The sequence below is a fragment of the Fundulus heteroclitus genome, unplaced genomic scaffold, assembly GCF_011125445.2.
Source record: "Fundulus heteroclitus isolate FHET01 unplaced genomic scaffold, MU-UCD_Fhet_4.1 scaffold_242, whole genome shotgun sequence".
NCBI lineage: Eukaryota > Metazoa > Chordata > Actinopteri > Cyprinodontiformes > Fundulidae > Fundulus > Fundulus heteroclitus.
This window is the reverse complement of record NW_023396653.1, coordinates 13,011-31,891: the sequence shown is the minus strand read 5'-3', so window position 1 is coordinate 31,891 and position 18,881 is coordinate 13,011. Positions and strand designations below refer to the sequence as shown.

Below are 18,881 nucleotides of genomic sequence, written 5' to 3'. Positions count from 1 at the left end.
GAAGGGGCGTTAGCAGGGGTCAAAGTTCACCTATTCGCCACAAAAAATAAAACTGTTTTATCTCTTACACAGACACACACAGAGGCACCAAACTTTCTGTGATTGATCATCATCGGGTCTTCTACAATATCCAATGGTCAAATGATGACATTGCTTAGGCCACGCCCCCTGACAACAGGAAGTGTCATGTTTTGCTGTAAACGGTCGCTATGTTACCCCTCTGAACTAATCAATATGAAACTGTGTCCAGAGACAGAAGACATGTTGTTGTGTTGTGGATTCCAGCCCCAAGTGGATTTGATGGAGCAGGGGAGCGTGGCAGCGTGGCGAAGTCACCTCAAACGCCGCTGCCATACGTTTGGCTCTGAATTCCAGATTTTTGGGCCGAGCTGCTTAAAACTCACTTGGATGCATCCTTATCTAGCCCCCAACAGGAATCCATAACAAACTTTGGTGGGCGTGACCTAATGCCTCAACGGCACCACCTAGCAATTTTCAAAGGACCCTTTGCTATTCACTTACTTCATCGTAGAGACATGAAATTTGGTATAGTTGTAGAACTCAACAAGACGCTCAGAATTTACAATTAATGTCATAGTGCAAGTATCACAGGAAGTTGGCCATTTTAGATTGAAGGTCGTATTTTGACCCCATTTTTGACGTTTACAGCATTGGTATTTGATCGAACTCCTCCTAGGGATTTTTAGCGAGCGGCTTGAAACTCGGTCAGTCTGATCATAAGGCATTAAAAGTTATCAAAACGGTGAGTTTTTGAGCATTTTGAAGGGGCGTTAGCAGGGGTCAAAGTTCACCTACTCGCCACAAAAAATAAAACTGTTATATCTCCTACACAGACACACACAGAGGCACCAAACTTTCTGTGATTGATCATCATCGGGTCTCCTAAAATATCCAATGGTCAAATGATGACATTGCTTAGGCCACGCCCCCTGACAACAGGAAGTGTCATGTTTTATTGTTAACAGTTGCTATGTTACCCCTCTGAGCTAATCAACATGAGACTGTGTTTAGAAACAGAAGACATGTTAGTGTGTTGTAGATTCCAGGCCCAACTGGATTCCATGTAGCAGTGCGGCGTGGTGACGTGGCGAAGTCACCTGAAACGCCGATGCCATATGTCCAGACTTCCATAGGATATTGACAAATTTAATGAAAAGTAACTTCAAATTACCTTAAAAGGAAAACAGTTTTAAAAGTCAAAAGGCTTATTTAATGCTTTGAGAACATCTCTTCTATTCGGCTACAAAATCAACTGGATTTGATGGAGCAGGGCAGCGTGGTGGCGTGGCGAAGTCACCTTAAACGCCGCTGCCATATGTCCAGACTTCCATAGGATATTGACAAATTGAATAAAAAGTAACTTAAAATTACCTTAAAAGGACAACATTTTTAAAAGTCAAAGGGCTTATTTAATGCTTTGAGAACATCTCTTCTATTCGGCAACACAATCAACCAAAACAGGATGATCTTTTAAGCTATAAGACCATTTTTAAGATCTCAATACATAGATTTTAAGCTGGTGGGTCGCCACTGCCTCCGGTGGCCAAATGCATCTCTGCATCAACTGATCTGCACCAGATTTTTTGCGAGTAGTGGGGGAGCGCTGCTCAATGCCTTCGTGTGTATTGCCCAGTGGACAGGCGGGGAAAATGCGTGATAGCTTCTGCTGTGGCTGGCAGCTGGCGGTGCGCGAACCCCTGCGGTGGCCAATAGGCCGGAGCTGAAATTTTTATGGAGCTTTAATTTGCTAAGAGTAATAACGTTAGATGATTATATCTTTAAAATGAGATAACTGTCTCATAAAATGTGATAGTTTACTTGGTCTAAAGAGATGATTCAATTCAATGTTATTTATATAGCGCCAATTCATGAAATATATCATCTCAAGGCACTTTACAAAGTCAAAATCAATCAGATTATACAGATTGGGTCAGATTATACAGATTGGTCAAAAGAATTCCTATATAAGGGAACAAGTTCATTGCATCAAAGTCTTGACAAGTAGCACTCTCTCTTGAAGAAGCGTAGAGCCACAGGGAGTGTCGTCTGCATTGTCGATGGCTTTGCAGCAATCCTACCTACTGAGCAAGCATGAAGCAACAGCGGGAAAAAAACTCCCCATTAACGGGAAGGAAAAACCTCCGGCAGAACCGGGCTCAGTATGAACGGTCATCTGCCTCGACCGACTGGGGTTACAGAAGACAGAGCAGAGACACAACAAGACAGACAAAAAAGCACAGAAGTTCTACATTAGATGGTAGTAGCGGGTGATCTGTCTTCCCTGGATGATGCCACAGCTAACAGAACGCCAGACCAGGTGTACCTACTATGAAGAAAAAAGAAAAATCAAAAAGTTAAAACTGAAATTACAACAGTCATTCAAAATTGAAGAACAATAGACCCTGATGTCCTGCAGTAGCCTAAACCTATAGCAGCATAACTATAGAGGTAGCTCAGGGTAACATGAGCCACTCTAACTATATGCTTTTAAAAAAGGAAAGTCCAAAGAGCCAGCTTCTAGCAGAGAAGTTCAAGTATCTTGGGGTCTTGCTCACGAATGAGGGGAAGATGAAGCGGGAGATCGACAGGCGGATTGGTGCAGCGTCTGCTGTGAAGCGGGCGCTGTACCGATCCGTTGTGGTGAAGAGAGAGCTGATCCAAAAGGCGAAGCTCTCGATTTACCGGTTGATCTACGTTCCTACCCTCATCTATGGTCACGAGCTTTGGGTCGTGACCGAAAGAACGAGATCCCGGATACAAGCGGCCGAAATTAGTGTTTTCTCCATAGTGTGTGTGAGCTCTCCCTTAGAGATAGGGTGAGGAGCTCAGTCATCCGGGGAGGACTCAGAGTAGAGCCGCTGCTCCTCCACGTCGAGAGGAGCCAGTTGAGGTGGCTCGGGCATCTGGTCAGGATGCCTCCTGGACGCCTCCCTGGAGAGGTGTTCCGGGCACGTCCCACCGGGAGGAGGTCCAGGGGAAGACCCAGGACACGCTGGAGGGACTATGTCTCTCTGCTGGCCTGGGAACGCCTTGGGATTCCTCCTGAGGAGCTGGCCCAAGTGGCTGGGAGAAGAGGGACGTCTGGGCCTCCTTTATAAAGCTGCTACCCCCGCGATATTGATAAAGTGTTCCTTTGGCAATAGTCCAATTGCTAAAGTGTTACTTTTACATTACTTTTGGGTGTGTATCCACCAATTTAGATGTTAAACTTTCATAACAGCTGTCTTAATGCAAGAAAAAAAACCTTAAACACATGAAATAGCAAGTAACTTTAAAAAACTAAAACTTTTCACATTAAGATGGATTAACAGCTAGTAGGATACCTTTGATTAAATTGGTATACTAATGTTTAAACCAGGGGTGTCAAAGCTACGGCCCGCGGGCCGAATTCGGCCCGACGAACGATTTAGTCCGGTCCGGTGGCCAAATGCATTATCATTATTCAATGGCTGTATCTCCTCGCTGCATAGAGCGATCTGCACCAGATTTTTTGTGAGTCGTGGGGGAGCGCTGCCGAACACGTTCATGTAAATCGCCCAGTGGACGGGCGGGCAAAATGCGTGACAGCATCTGCGGTGGCGGGCGGTGGGCGGTGCGCAAATCCCAGCGGTGGCCAATAGGCCAGAGCGGCGCTTTGCTGCGAGGGCCGATCATCACCGCTTGCGGTTTTAATTATTATTATTTTTATTCTGCCCCCCTAAAGAGGGGCCTTTTTGGGGGCTTTATCATATTCAAAAACTCACCAAACTTTGCAGATGCATGGTGACTGTTTAAAAATTTTGTATTTTAAGGTCGTCACAAAAATCTAAAGAAAAATGCCTCAACGGCGCCACCTAGAAATTTTCAAAGGACCCTTTGCTATTCACTTACTTCATCGTAGATTAATGAAATTTTGTACAGTTGTAGATCTAAGCAAGACGCTCAGAATTTACAATAAACGTCATAGTGCAAATATCACAGGAAGTCGGCCATTTTAGATTGAAGGTCGTAATTTTACCTCATTTTTGACGTTTACAGCATTGGTATTTGATCGAACTCGTCCTAGGGATTTCGAGCGAGCGGCTTGAAACTCGGTCAGTCTGATCATAAGGCATGGCCAATTAAAAGTTATCAAAACGGTGAGTTTTTGAGCATGTTGAAGGGGCGTTAGCAGGGGTCAAAGTTCACCTACTCGCCACAAAACAGAAAACTGTTATATCTCCTACACAGAAACACACAGAGGCACCAAACTTTCTGTAATTGATCATCATCGGGTCTTCCACAATATCCAATGGTCAAATGATGACATCACTTAGGCCACGCCCCCTGACAATAGGAAAAACTGTTATATCTCCTACACAGAAACACACAGAGGCACCAAACTTTCTGTGATTGATCATCATCGGGTCTTCTACAATATCCAATAGTCAAATGATGACATCACTTAGGCCACGCCCCCTGACAACAGGAAAAACTGCTATATCTCCTACACAGAAACACACAGAGGCACCAAACTTTCTGTGATTGATCATCATCGGGTCTTCTACAGTATCCAATGGTCAAATGATGACATCACTTAGGCCACGCCCCCTGACAACAGGAAAAACTGTTTTATCTCCTACACAGAAACACACAGAGGCACCAAACTTTCTGTGATTGATCATCATCGGGTCTTCTACAATATCCAATAGTCAAATGATGACATCACTTAGGCCACGCCCCCTGACAACAGGAAAAACTGTTATATCTCCTACACAGAAACACACAGAGGCACCAAACTTTCTGTGATTGATCATCATCGGGTCTTCTACAATATCCAATGGACAAATGATGACATCACTTAGGCCACGCCCCCTGACAACAGGAAAAACTGCTATATCTCCTACACAGAAACACACAGAGGCACCAAACTTTCTGTGATTGATCATCATCGGGTCTTCTACAATATCCAATGGACAAATGATGACATCACTTAGGCCACGCCCCCTGACAACAGGAAAAACTGCTATATCTCCTACACAGAAACACACAGAGGCACCAAACTTTCTGTGATTGATCATCATCGGGTCTTCTACAATATCCAATGGTCAAATGATGACATCACTTAGGCCACGCCCCCTGATAACAGGAAGTGTCATGTTTTATTGTTAGCAGTCGCTATGTTACCCCTCTGAGCTAATCAACATGAAACTGTGTCCACAGACATGTTGCTGTGTTGTGGATTCCAGGCCCAACTGGATTCCATGTAGCAGTGCGGCATGGTGGCGTGGCGAAGTCACCTGAAACGCCGCTGCCATATGTCCAGACTTCCATAGGGTATTGACAAATTTATTAAAAAGTAACTTAAAATTACCTTAAAAAGACAACATTTTTAAAAGTCAAAAGGCTTATTTGATGCTTTGAGAACATCTCTTCTATTCGGCTACAAAATCAACTGGATCCGATGGAGCAGGGCGGCGTAGTGGCGTGGCAAAGTCACCTGAAACGCCGCTGCCATATGTCCAGACTTCCATAGGATATTGATAAATTTAATAAGAAGTAACTTAAAATTACCTTAAAAGGACAACATTTTTAAAAGTCAAAAGGCTTATTTAATGCTTTGAGAACATCTCTTTTATTCGGCTACAAAACCAACCAAAACAGGATGATCTTTTAAGCTATAAGACCATTTTTAAGATGTCAATACATAGATTTTAAGCTGGTGGGTCGCCACTGCCTCCGGTGGCCAAATGCATCACTGCATCAACTGATCTGCACCAGTTTAATCTCGTCATGGCAAAATTATTTTTTCTCTTCATGTGTGGCCCTAATACTCCATCGTAAGAACACCGCTGTCGTTACCGCGGGTCCTGGGGAAAAAAAAAACGCTGCTCCTGGGGGGAATTTTTGATTATGCTCACGCATAGATGTGTAAAACTTCACATTGCAATGCAGACAGGCGCAGACTGAACCGTGCAGTTCATTTTAAAGAGGCAGTTTTGGCGCATATTCCGATAGAAACGGGCTGCGGGGAGCCTAAGTGTGTTGTCGTGGGCGTGTTTACCCGCTGCAGGTAACCGCTGTGAAACAATCAGAAAGATTTCCCTGATTAATAACATCTTTATGGCGCTCATCTTTATTGTTACTATGAGCTGCTTTACCAGTTCTCTCTCTCTCGCTCGCTCGCTCGTCATCGGACAAAATCAAACTGCTTCGTGTTTGTATTTGAAATTGTGCGTCAGACTCAGATTTAGAAGTGTTGTTACGACGTTTGAGCTGTAACTGCAACCGTTTTTTATATATATATATATATATATCTGGTAACTTTACTGAATTTGCAGCTTAAGAAGATTGGGTTTGACAAACAACACCAACTGTCCCCTCAATCCAGTGCACACAATACCACAACAGACCTCATCACGCTCTACAGTACATCAAGAAAACTAAATCAACTAAAACAAGTTCACGAGTGCACATGAAATGAAGTTAATCCATATTTGTGTGTCAGGGTGTCTAAGCATTCTCCAGAATTTGACATCTCAGCAGAGCCTGTAATAATTATAGAAAGTAACATTATAGTTGTTCTGCCTTTTGTTAAGACAGCAAGGAATTCATGTTGTGAATACATTACATAAATAAGATAATAATTCTTAGTCAGAGGAAATCCAAGGCAAAAACAGTTAGAAAAGTTTTGGGTTCATATTTAATCAGAGTGAGACATCACAACTTTGTTAGATCTCTATGTGAATTACGTGAGATAGTGAGTGCTCTCACCTTAAAAAAAGATCTTTGACATATTTTGCTCCGGTTAAAAGCTGCTTTTCAGCGATGAAGCTAGGGAAACTGCTAATGTTGAAGTTGAATTTGTTCTACACGCTTCTGCCTTGGAAAAATATTCGTCTTTTTACAAAAAGAATGTTTAAAGCCAGATTTGGGAACAAAGGTTATTCAGAGAATGCAAGAAAAGGAAGCTTTTGTGGGGAACTTTTGTCCTAGCTGTCTAGCTGCATATGGCCCCAGGACAGCACAATAGTTTTCTTGAAGTTTAATTTTGGAGAAGTAGAAACAAGTATTAATTTCAAAAGGTAGGTAAAAAGGAAAAAAGTTTTTACAAAATCTTAAAATGTTGGATAGTCGTTATTTCCATCTTGCTGTGAAAATTGGTGAAATATTATCATTTTTAATGCTTAGATATAAAATCGCAAGGCCATTACTAAAATTGCCTTTTGTTGAAAATGTTTTTTGGCATGCCATACTTTATATTTATAGGTAGCCTAGATGTGCATAATAAAAGAGTGGAACTAAAACCTGGTCTAAAATTATTATGGAGCTTTAACTTGCTAAGAGTAATACTGTTAGATGATTATATCTTTAAAATGAGATAACTGTCTCAAAAAATGTGATAGTTTATTTGGTCTGAAGAGATGATGCAATTCAATGTTATTTATATAGTGACAATTCATGAAATATATCATCTCAAGGCACTTTACAACGTCAAAATCAATCAGATTATACAGATTGGGTCAGATTATACACATTGGTCAAAAAATTCCTATATAAGGGAACCAGTTCATTGCATCAAAGTCCCGACAAGTAGCATTCTCTCTTGAAGAAGCGTAGAGCCACAGGGAGAGTCGTCTGCATTGTCCATGGCTTTGCAGCAATCCTACCTACTGAGCAAGCATGAAGCGACAGCAGGAAAAAAAAACTCCCCATTAACGGGAAGGAAAAACCTCCAGCAGAACCGGGCTCAGTATGAACGGTCATCTGCCTCGACAGACTGGGGGTTACAGAAGACAGAACAGAGACACAACAAGACAGACAAAAAAGCACAGAAGTTCTACATTAGATGGTAGTAGCGGGTGATCTGTCTTCCCTGGATGAAGCCACAGCTAACAGAACGCCAGACCAGGTGTGCCTACTATGAAGAAAAAAGAAAAATCAAAAAGTTAAAAGCTGAAATTACAACAGTCATTCAAAATTGAAGAACAATAGACCCTGATGTCCTGCAGTAGCCTAAACCTATAGCAGCATAACTATAGAGGTAGCTCAGGGTAACATGAGCCACTCTAACTATAAGCTTTTTAAAAAAGGAAAGTCCCAAGGGCCAGCTTCTAGTGGAGAAGTTCAAGTATCTAGGGGTCTTGTTCACGAATGAGCGGAAGATGGAGCGCGAGATCGACAGGCGGATTGGTGCGGCGTCTGCTGTGAAGCGGGCGCTATACCGGTCCGTTGTGGTGAATCTGCACCAGATTTTTTGTGAGTCGTGGGGGAGCGCTGCCGAACACGTTCGTGTAAATCGCCCAGTGGACGGGCGGGCAAAATGCGTGACAGCATCTGCGGTGGCAGGCGGCCGGCGGCGCGCAAATCCCAGCGGTGGCCAAGGCCGGAGCGGCGCTTTGCTGCGAGGGCCGCTCATCACCGCTTGCGGTTTTAATTATTATTATTATTAATCTTCCACCCTAAAGGGGGGCCTTTTTGGGGGCTTTATCATATTCAAAAACTCACCAAACTTGGCAGATGCATGAAGACTGTTTAAAAATTTTGTATTTTAAGGTCGTCACAAAAATCAAAAGAAAAATGCCTCAACAGCGCCACCTAGCAATTTTCAAAGGACCCTTTGCTATTCACTTACTTCATCGTAGAGACATGAGATTTGGTACAGTTGTAGAGCTCACCAAGACGCTCAGAGTTTACAATTAATGTCATAGTACAAGTATCACAGGAAGTTGGCCATTTTAGATTGAAAGTCTGATTTTGACACCATTTTTGACGTTTACAGCATTGGTATTTGATCTAACTCCTCCTAGGGATTTCGAGCGAGCGGCTTGAAACTCGGTCAGTGTGATCATAAGGCATGGCCAATTAAACGTTATCAAAACGGTGAGTTTTTGAGCATTTTGAAGGGGCGTTAGCAGGGGTCAAAGTTCACCTATTCGCCACAAAAAATAAAACTGTTTTATCTCCTACACAGAAACACACAGAGGCACCAAACTTTCTGTGATTGATCATCATCGGGTCTTCTACAATATCCAATGGTCAAATGATGACATTGCTTAGGCCACGCCCCCTGACAACAGGAAGTGTCATGTTTTGCTGTAAACGGTCGCTATGTTACCCCTCTGAACTAATCAATATGAAACTGTGTCCAGAGACAGAAGACATGTTGTTGTGTTGTGGATTCCAGCCCCAAGTGGATTTGATGGAGCAGGGGAGCGTGGCAGCGTGGCGAAGTCACCTCAAACGCCGCTGTCATACGTTTGGCTCTGAATTCCAGATTTTTGGGCCGAGCTGCTTAAAACTCACTTGGATGCATCCTTATCTAGCCCCCAACAGGAATCCATAACAAACTTTGGTGGGCGTGACCTAATGCCTCAACGGCGCCACCTAGCAATTTTCAAAGGACCCTTTGCTATTTACTTACTTCATCGTAGAGACATGAAATTTGGTATAGTTGTAGAACTCAACAAGACGCTCAGAATTTACAATTAATGTCATAGTGCAAGTATCACAGGACGTTGGCCATTTTAGATTGAAGGTCGTATTTTGACCCCATTTTTGACGTTTACAGCATTGGTATTTGATCGAACTCCTCCTAGGGATTTTTAGCGAGCGGCTTGAAACTCGGTCAGTCTGATCATAAGGCATTAAAAGTTATCAAAACGGTGAGTTTTTGAGCATTTTGAAGGGGCGTTAGCAGGGGTCAAAGTTCACCTACTCGCCACAAAAAATAAAACTGTTATATCTCCTACACAGACACACACAGAGGCACCAAACTTTCTGTGATTGATCATCATCGGGTCTCCTAAAATATCCAATGGTCAAATGATGACATTGCTTAGGCCACGCCCCCTGACAACAGGAAGTGTCATGTTTTATTGTTAACAGTTGCTATGTTACCCCTCTGAGCTAATCAACATGAGACTGTGTTTAGAAACAGAAGACATGTTAGTGTGTTGTAGATTCCAGGCCCAACTGGATTCCATGTAGCAGTGCGGCGTGGTGACGTGGCGAAGTCACCTGAAACGCCAATGCCATATGTCCAGACTTCCATAGGATATTGACAAATTTAATGAAAAGTAACTTCAAATTACCTTAAAAGGAAAACGGCTTATTTAATGCTTTGAGAACATCTCTTCTATTCGGCTACAAAATCAACTGGATTTGATGGAGCAGGGCAGCGTGGTGGCGTGGCGAAGTCACCTTAAACGCCGCTGCCATATGTCCAGACTTCCATAGGATATTGACAAATTTAATAAAAAGTAACTTAAAATTACCTTAAAAGGACAACATTTTTAAAAGTCAAAGGGCTTATTTAATGCTTTGAGAACATCTCTTCTATTTGGCTACACAATCAACCAAAACAGGATGATCTTTTAAGCTATAAGACCATTTTTAAGATCTCAATACATAGATTTTAAGCTGGTGGGTCGCCACTGCCTCCGGTGGCCAAATGCATCTCTGCATCAACTGATCTGCACCAGATTTTTTGCGAGTAGTGGGGGGAGCGCTGCTCAATGCCTTCGTGTGTATTGCCCAGTGGACAGGCGGGGAAAATGCGTGACAGCTTCTGCCGTGGCTGGCAGCTGGCGGTGCGCGAACCCCTGCGGTGGCCAATAGGCCGGACCTGAAATTTTTATGGAGCTTTAACTTGCTAAGAGTAATAACGTTAGATGATTATATCTTTAAAATGAGATAACTGTCTCATAAAATGTGATAGTTTACTTGGTCTAAAGAGATGATTCAATTCAATGTTATTTATATAGCGCCAATTCATGAAATATGTCATCTCAAGGCACTTTACAAAGTCAAAATCAATCAGATTATACAGATTGGGTCAGATTATACACATTGGTCAAAAAATTCCTATATAAGGGAACAAGTTCATTGCATCAAAGTCTTGACAAGTAGCACTCTCTCTTGAAGAAGCGTAGAGCCATGGGGAGAGTCGTCTGCATTGTCCATGGCTTTGCAGCAATCCTACCTACTGAGCAAGCATGAAGCAACAGCGGGAAAAAAACTCCCCATTAACGGGAAGGAAAAACCTCCAGCAGAACCGGGCTCAATATGAACGGTCATCTGCCTCGACAGACTGGGGGTTACAGAAGACAGAGCAGAGACACAACAAGACAGACAAAAAAGCACAGAAGTACTACATTAGATGGTAATAGCGGGTGATCTGTCTTCCCCGGATGATGCCACAGCTAACAGAACGCCAGACCAGGTGTACCTACTATGAAGAAAAAAGAAAAATCAAAAAGTTAAAAGCTGAAATTACAACAGTCATTCAAAATTGAAGAACAATAGACCCTGATGTCCTGCAGTAGCCTGAACCTATAGCAGCATAACTATAGAGGTAGCTCAGGGTAACATGAGCCACTCTAGTTATAAGCTTTTTAAAAAAGGAAAGTCCAAAGAGCCAGCTTCTAGTGGAGAAGTTCAAGTATCTTGGGGTCTTGTTCACGAATGAGGGGAAGATGGAGCGGGAGATCGACAGGCGGATTGGTGCGGCGTCTGCTGTGAAGCGGGCGCTGTACCGGTCCGTTGTGGTGAAGAGAGAGCTGAGCCAAAAGGCCAAGCTCTCGATTTACCGGTCGATCTACGTTCCTACCCTCATCTATGGTCACGAGCTTTGGGTCGTGACCAAAAGAACGAGATCCCGGATACAAGCGGCCGAAATGAGTTTTCTCCATAGTGTGTGTGAGCTCTCCCTTAGAGATAAGGTGAGGAGCTCAGTCATCCGGGGAGGACTCAGAGTAGAGCCACTGCTTCTTCACGTCGAGAGGAGCCAGTTGAGGTGGCTTGTGCATCTGGTTAGGATGCCTCCTGGACGCCTCTCTGGTGAGGTGTTCTGGGCACGTCCCACCGGGAGAAGGCCCAGGGGAAGACCCAGGACACGCTGGAGGGACTATGTCTCCCGGCTGGCCTGGGAACGCCTTGGGATTCCTCCTGAGGAGCTGGCCCAAGTGGCTGGGGAGAGGGACGTCTGGGCCTCCTTTATAAAGCTGCTACCCCCGCGATATTGCTAAAGTGTTCCTTTAGCAATAGTCCAATTGCTAAAGTGTTACTTTTACATTACTTTTGGGTGTGTATCCACCAATTTAGATGTTAAACTTTCAAAAAAGCTGTCTTAATGCAAGAAACAAAACCCTTAAACACATGAAATAGCAAGTAACTTTAAAAAACTAAAATGGTTTTGTTAACTTTTCACATTAAGCTGGATTAACAGCTAGTAAGATACCTTTGATTAAATTGGTATACTAATGTTTAAACCAGGGGTGTCAAAGCTACGGCCCGCGGGCCGAATCCAGCCCGCTGAACGATTTAGTCCAGTCCGGTGGCCAAATGCATTATCATTATTCAACGGCTGTATCTCCTCGCTGCATCAAGCGATCTGCACCAGATTTTTTGTGAGTCGTGGGGGAGCGCTGCCGAACACGTTCGTGTGAATCGCCCAGTGGACGGGCGGGCAAAATGCGTGACAGCATCTGCGGTGGCGGCCGGCCGGCGGTGCGCAAATCCCAGCGGTGGCCAATAGGCCAGAGCGGCGCTTTGCTGCGAGGGCCGATCATCACCGCTTGCGGTTTTAATTCTGTTTTATTTTCCTATATTTTAATCATGTAAAGTACTTTGTATTGTCTCTGTACTGAATTGTGCAATATAAATAAATTTGCCTTGCCTTGCCTTGCCACATATTTCGGAATGTATGTCTTGTAGCCCCTCAGAGTCAGAAGCAACATTCAAGTACCACAAGTCCTTAGTGGGTAGGTAGGATTACTCATTAAGTGAATATTAGAATTATAATGAAGAGTATGATGGCTTTGAAAAAGGGGTGATTTCATTTGTGCTGAGAATTATGAACATTTTCAAAATGTGATATAGTGTCAGAAGCAGAGCCAGGAACCAGTTGTGATGAGGGGATTGCTCCTGTTAGTATGGAAGAAACAGGTGAGCTGTTGTAACAGTGTGTAAACAAACAAGCATTAGTTCTAGTATAACTGTTTTCTATAATCAAACAATATTAGTGACCCATTCTATCTATCTGTTAAATTCAATTAAATTTTATTAATATAGCACCAATTCATGAAACACATCATCTCAAGGCACTTTCCAAAGTCAAATTCAATCAGATTATACAGATTTGTCAAATTGGAGAAGAGTAGGAGAACTCATCAGAGTGAAAGAAATATACCCTGATGTCCTCCAGCAGCCTAAGCCTATAGCAGCATAACTATAGAGATAGCTCAGGGTAACATGAGCCACTCTAACTATAAGCTTTGTCAAAAAGGAAAGTTTTAAGTTTAGTCTTAAAAGTAGGCAAATAAATACCACTATCTGTCTGTCTGTCTGTCTGTCTGTCTGTCTGTCTGTCTGTCTGTCTGTCTGTATCATTAAAAGAAAGATAGTAAATACACAAAGCCTCCAAGTGAAAGGGAATCTGAAATTAATTAGCATATTTTTTAACAATAGTGGGCCGGTCTGAGGCATGACATTTCAGGGTAGAAAATGAGTGCCACTCTGGTCCTGAATTACAGCACTTGCTGTCTGTAGTACAGTTATTTCAGTTATCTATAAGGAAGAATTCTTCATAACCCTGCCTTGCACAACACAGCAATACAAAATATATTTTTCTTCCTAGAAACTTTAATGACAATGACTCCACAGCTACGTCCTTCTTACTGAACTGAGTGGCTGTGAACAGCTCCCATTAGTTTCAGATCCACTCAGTCAGTCCGGTATAGTGATGCATGATTCTGAAAAATTCTCTACAATCCATAAAATGTAAATAACATTCTTTCACAATAATTTAGAAAACAAGTGTACCCACCAACCCTACACATTAACTTTACCACATTTCTGAAAAAAGTTTAATACTTTAAATTTTCTTTAGAAAAACTTGGTATTTATTTGCCTCAATGACTAAGTCTATTAATAAAAATATCAAAAACAGCTATGGCAAGGTGTCCTTGCTCAACTGTACATAAATAATTGAAACCTATTTTTAGAATAAACATCCTTTAGCAAACAAGAAGGTAATAAGTGTCACTTTGAAACGTGGCTGTTTAAAAAAAAAATTCTCACTCTGAACACACTGTAATCGTGAGAGACAAATGTCTATGAATTAAAAGAAGTAAGGAACTTTAAGTATGACTTTTTATTGGAAACTCCTGGTCATCTATTAATGCTTGCCATATTTTGAAATGTACTTCCAAATATCTAAAATGTTTATTGTGGTTGTAGTACATGTATGTGAAAATAATTAATCAAAATTTTCTGAGGGTAACTTTGTTACAGTAGTGTACCATGTATGCGTGAAGCTAATATTTAAGAGAGTGCTAACATTGGCTGGGTTGGCTGTCTATTTCCAAGTGACTCACTTGACCATAGTGTTTCTTCTGGTTTTCATAGAGCGAGTTGTTTGTTTTTCACGCAAGATCTTGCTGCCGTCACACATGTCGATAAGCAAGTAGACCCTCAACAAACTCTAGTCACAAGAACCAACTGCTCACCAATGCTTCTGCTCAATACCCTATCAATTAACCATCATGCTATAGCCAGCTACAGTGTATGAACAGTTTGCATGGAGTCCTGTCCTACCAACTTTTAACCAATCTGTAAAATTCTATTACATTGGGTTCTCTATCCTCAAACTTCATCTGAAGCGCTGCAGTTATAAAACTATGTTTAAAGCACAACTTTCCTGCCCCACGGCTTCCCAGTTCTTAAGCACAGTGGTACGCCCACGGCAACTAGAGCTGAAGCTCACTAGACAGAGCCACATGGCCCCGTAGAGTGAACTCTGTCCCCTCATTTGAATATATTAAACAAAATAATAAAAGGAGTGTAAAATAAGAATGCAGTACAAGATTAAAGTCCAGGAAATACTTAAAGTGCCACAAAATAAAACACCATTATAAAATAAATAAATAAACAAATATAAATACTGTCAGGATTTATGAAAGATTTCTGCACAGCTCAGCCGGCTCTCTTTCTCTCCCTCTCTCCACAGGTGATTGAAGTTGACAGGTGGGCGGAGCGCACACCTGTGGCTCGTTCAGAGGCTCTGTGCTGGAGCATAAAAGCAGACAGCTGGAGGATGCCAGAGTGTTAACCTTGTGTGGTACACCTCATTGGCCACTGTCTCGTGACAGCTTACCTTTTTCCCAGCGCTAATTCCTATTTCCTGTCTCTCTCAGGTTGCCTCATGCTCTGGATCCCTCTCCAAGTGTCCCTTTGTGTTCTGACGTCCCAAGTCAAGCCTCCGTGCTCACACTTTTCTGGATGCCATTTCGGAACCTTCCTTGTGCTCCCTTGGTGTTACAAAGCCAGGCTGAGAACTCCACCGGATTCCCTTGGTTCCTCCAGCTGCTCACCCACCACTGCTCCCCGCTTTGGCGCTGCCCGCTACCCTGTCGCTCAGTCACCTGATTCCATCACAGAGGAGAGTTCAGCTGAATCTGTCTTGCTGCTCCACTCTCCCCGGCTAGGTTACCCGAACCCGGCGGTAAGCGCACCTCTGAATACTTGCAGGTTGATCTCCACAACTCAACCTATCCTGCTGTCCTTCATCCACACAGTTATTGGTCCAAGTTTCTGGTCGCTGTCAGACGCTCGCTCAGCGAGCCTACCTTCGTCTCTGTTCCTCTGTTTCATAATAAACATCTTAAACTACTTTCTGACTCCTGACTGTGTTCTGCATGTGGGCCAAACAACTTAATACTATGACAAATACATAAATAAATGGAAAAAAATAATACATAAAAATATAAACAGATAAATAAATGAAAAAATGTAAATATTTATTGTATAAATCAAAAATAAAATTTTATTTTGAAGTAATTAAATATATGACAAACTGTGGTAAGTTAATTGTTTATTTTTTTCATTCTTTGATTTCATATTGATATCTATTTACTGGATAGTTAATTTATTTTATATTATCAATAACAGTATTTATTAATAATGAATAAATTGGCTATCCATGGGTAATAAGTCTTTTAAGGCAAAAAACCTAAATACTAAAAAAATCTTCAAAATCTTTTTTAAACTCTAAATGAGTCTAACCATTTACAAATAGCCGCACGTTCAAATTCCAACTAGAGGAATATGGTTCATGCAATTGATTCATATTCCCTTTTTCTAAACAACCAAAAATAAACAGTTACAAAATAAACATAAAATGCTTGATTTAATCTTAACAAATTTACAAGTATTCTTTTTAAATAAAAGGCAATGACCAATAAATAAAACCCTTTAGAGAAAGTAAATAATTGGTACAATTCAAATATATTGGTTTAAAGTTCTAGATAAAATAGAAGAATAAAATACTTCACTGCAGCAAAATCACAAAAAGCATGAACATTAAACATTTTTTATCATATTTTAATTGTTACCATTATTATTAACTAATGCAGAAAGCCATTCTGCAGCTTTTCTCTGTTTTGAGCCTCTTTATGCAAGCCTGAAGAAGCTTCAGTACCCAATAGCTGACTGAGATTACTATGAGGATTGTTGAAAAAAAAAACTTCTTTCCATTTTACTGTGACTTTACACTTTTGCCCCATTGTGTAGGCTGCAACAACAACAACAACAACAACATTGAAACAGTTTTTAAAACTAAACATTTAATTTTAAAACAAAACAATATCCACCTTTTAGTCTTTAAATACATTTTGTGGTGTCCTTGGAGTCTATAGGAGTGAAGAAAAGTTCAATGTAGTCTTTCCAGGTACTGCATAAATATCTTTATATTCTGTTTGGGTCATATTTTTCTTTTTTTTCTTGTTCTTGTTTTTTTTTTTTTTTTTTACCACTCTAGATGCTTATGAAAGCTTTGGAAGAAGTTATGAGGACAAGTGACATTAAGATAAAGGAATTTCTTCTTTTTTTTTCTTTGACTTGGGTCATATTTTTCAAGCTCTTCAGTTTTCTCTGAGGTCTTGTTCAGAAAACACAATAGAGAACACTGCATTTGGTGCAGACCTGCTAAACAAGATCATGGAAATTCACCTTTTTTTTTTTGCTGCGATTTTGTAGTCCAATCAGAAAGATGCTGAAGCTACAACTAGATAAGTCAAAAATGTTGGGTGTATTAATCCACATAATTTATTACACCATCCCCGTGCACACTACAAAAATGGTGAAACAAGGGGAGGGGGGACGCTCCTGAAGAGGAGGCAGGTTGTAAAGGGCCACCTTTGCATTTAAAGAGACGGCACCAAAACAAGCTGGTCTCAGACAGACCTCAGAACAGGGGTAAAACAGGGTATTGTGGGGTTATTTTAATGAGGAGGTCAGACCAAAGTATTGCAGGTAGACCATAACTGTATGATTTCAATGTGAAAAAGAATAATTGAAAAGCGGCATATGTCCACCTTAAGTAGCATTTTTTATGAACACGAAGGCATTAGCCATTGTTACCTTGGATGCTACATTACCCACCTAAAATTAAACCCTGGATGCATATCTATTAGCAGCACTGTTTCAGCAGTTTCACAAACTTGCCAGAGTCAAGAAGTACAAAGGTGCCAATCTTGGTATTTTATATTATATAAATTATGATATAATACTGTATATGTAATGCATTTATTTCCCAAACTAACCACTGAACATTCCTAAAAAGCAGGGCTAGGGTTGTAAAATACTGAATAATAGAATAATATTTTTGATTTTCATTAAACAGGTGAGCCGAGTTTCATCCCTCTGCTGTTCAGCTTTGTTTCAGTCATGTGAAAATGGAGAAAGTAAGATTTTCCTTACCTGGGCCATGGTGTTCAGCAGGAACTCCTCTCAATTTTAGTCCTCTGCATAGTCAACTGGAAGCCTGTGATTTTGGGGGTTACTTCATACATCTGAGTGCTTTTTAGTTTGTGGCACTACTGTGTTGCCAACCCACATGCTGAAGCCTATATCCTCCTCCTATGTGAAAACAATGTCCTCCGGAAATGCTGCTCTACTACTCCACCTTTTCCTTCTTCTTCCGTTTTTTCCGTTTTTCACCTACTTCCCCTCTACAGCATCAATGTAGTGGATCCCTTCTTTTTCACAACTAAAACAAGGAGAGCATATGATGGTATTCCCTTTATTCCTGGTTTGGTTATAATCTGGGCTCACACTGGTCACTCTGCTTCTACTCCTCCTCCTCTTGCTCACTTAGTTTTCTCTCCCCACTAGTTTCCTCCTCCCATCCCGCTAAAGCCTCTTGCTGTTTTGCTCTCCCTTGCTATACAGAGCATTAGGAACAGAGAGAGAAGGGAGGGGCGGAGGGATCAGAGGGATTGAGTGTGTTTGTGTAGACCATGTGACCTTATGGTGTAGAAGGATTCCCCCAAGCAGCTGTTATGCTGTTTTTCACAGTACTTTAAGCAAAGGTATATACACTAATGCTGATGGGTGCTGTTGATAAATGCTGAAAGGCAGCTAGTTCTCTGCTGCATGTTGAACTATTCTATTTTTATGCTGTACATTTAAAGTAATCTGCATTTTTGTCTGTAATAACAGATTGGTTTTATAACTTTGGTACATGTGCCATTGGTGCAATGTCACCTCACCATGCTCACCTGATTTTTTTTATCATGTGGCTGATCTGCCAACTCAGTTATGTTCAAAATGTCTTATTGCAAGTAAATGGTCAGCTTTATACACTTCTAAATCTATCGCAACTAGATGGCTTAATGGTGGCACAGTTCACAATTGCCTTGCAGCAAAAAGGTTCTAGTTTTGACTCATTTTCTTCATGGAGATTTCATGTTCTCTGTGGGCATGCATGATTTCTATCCAAGTTCTCTACGTTTCTCATACAGTCCAAAACATGACTGCTATGTTAGTCTTTCAAAATTGCCCTTTAGAAGAAGTTCAGTTGTTCTATGTTGATGGAATAGGGTTCAGTCTGTGGGTCAATT

General features: G+C 41.5%; 1 protein-coding gene across 2 annotated transcripts in view; it reads right to left on the bottom strand.

Moving 5' to 3' along the window:
* arhgap23b (Rho GTPase activating protein 23b) overlaps positions 1 to 18,173 on the bottom strand; it is a 176,257-nt gene extending 158,084 nt beyond the window's left edge. For both annotated transcript variants that reach the window (XM_036129870.1, XM_036129874.1), the window contains exon 1: positions 17,740 to 18,173. In XM_036129870.1, coding sequence (XP_035985763.1) covers positions 17,740 to 17,748 — 9 coding nt within the window. In that variant the 5' untranslated portion in view covers positions 17,749 to 18,173. The remainder of the gene's footprint in view (positions 1 to 17,739) is intronic.
* Between the last annotated feature and the right edge of the window lie 708 nt (positions 18,174 to 18,881).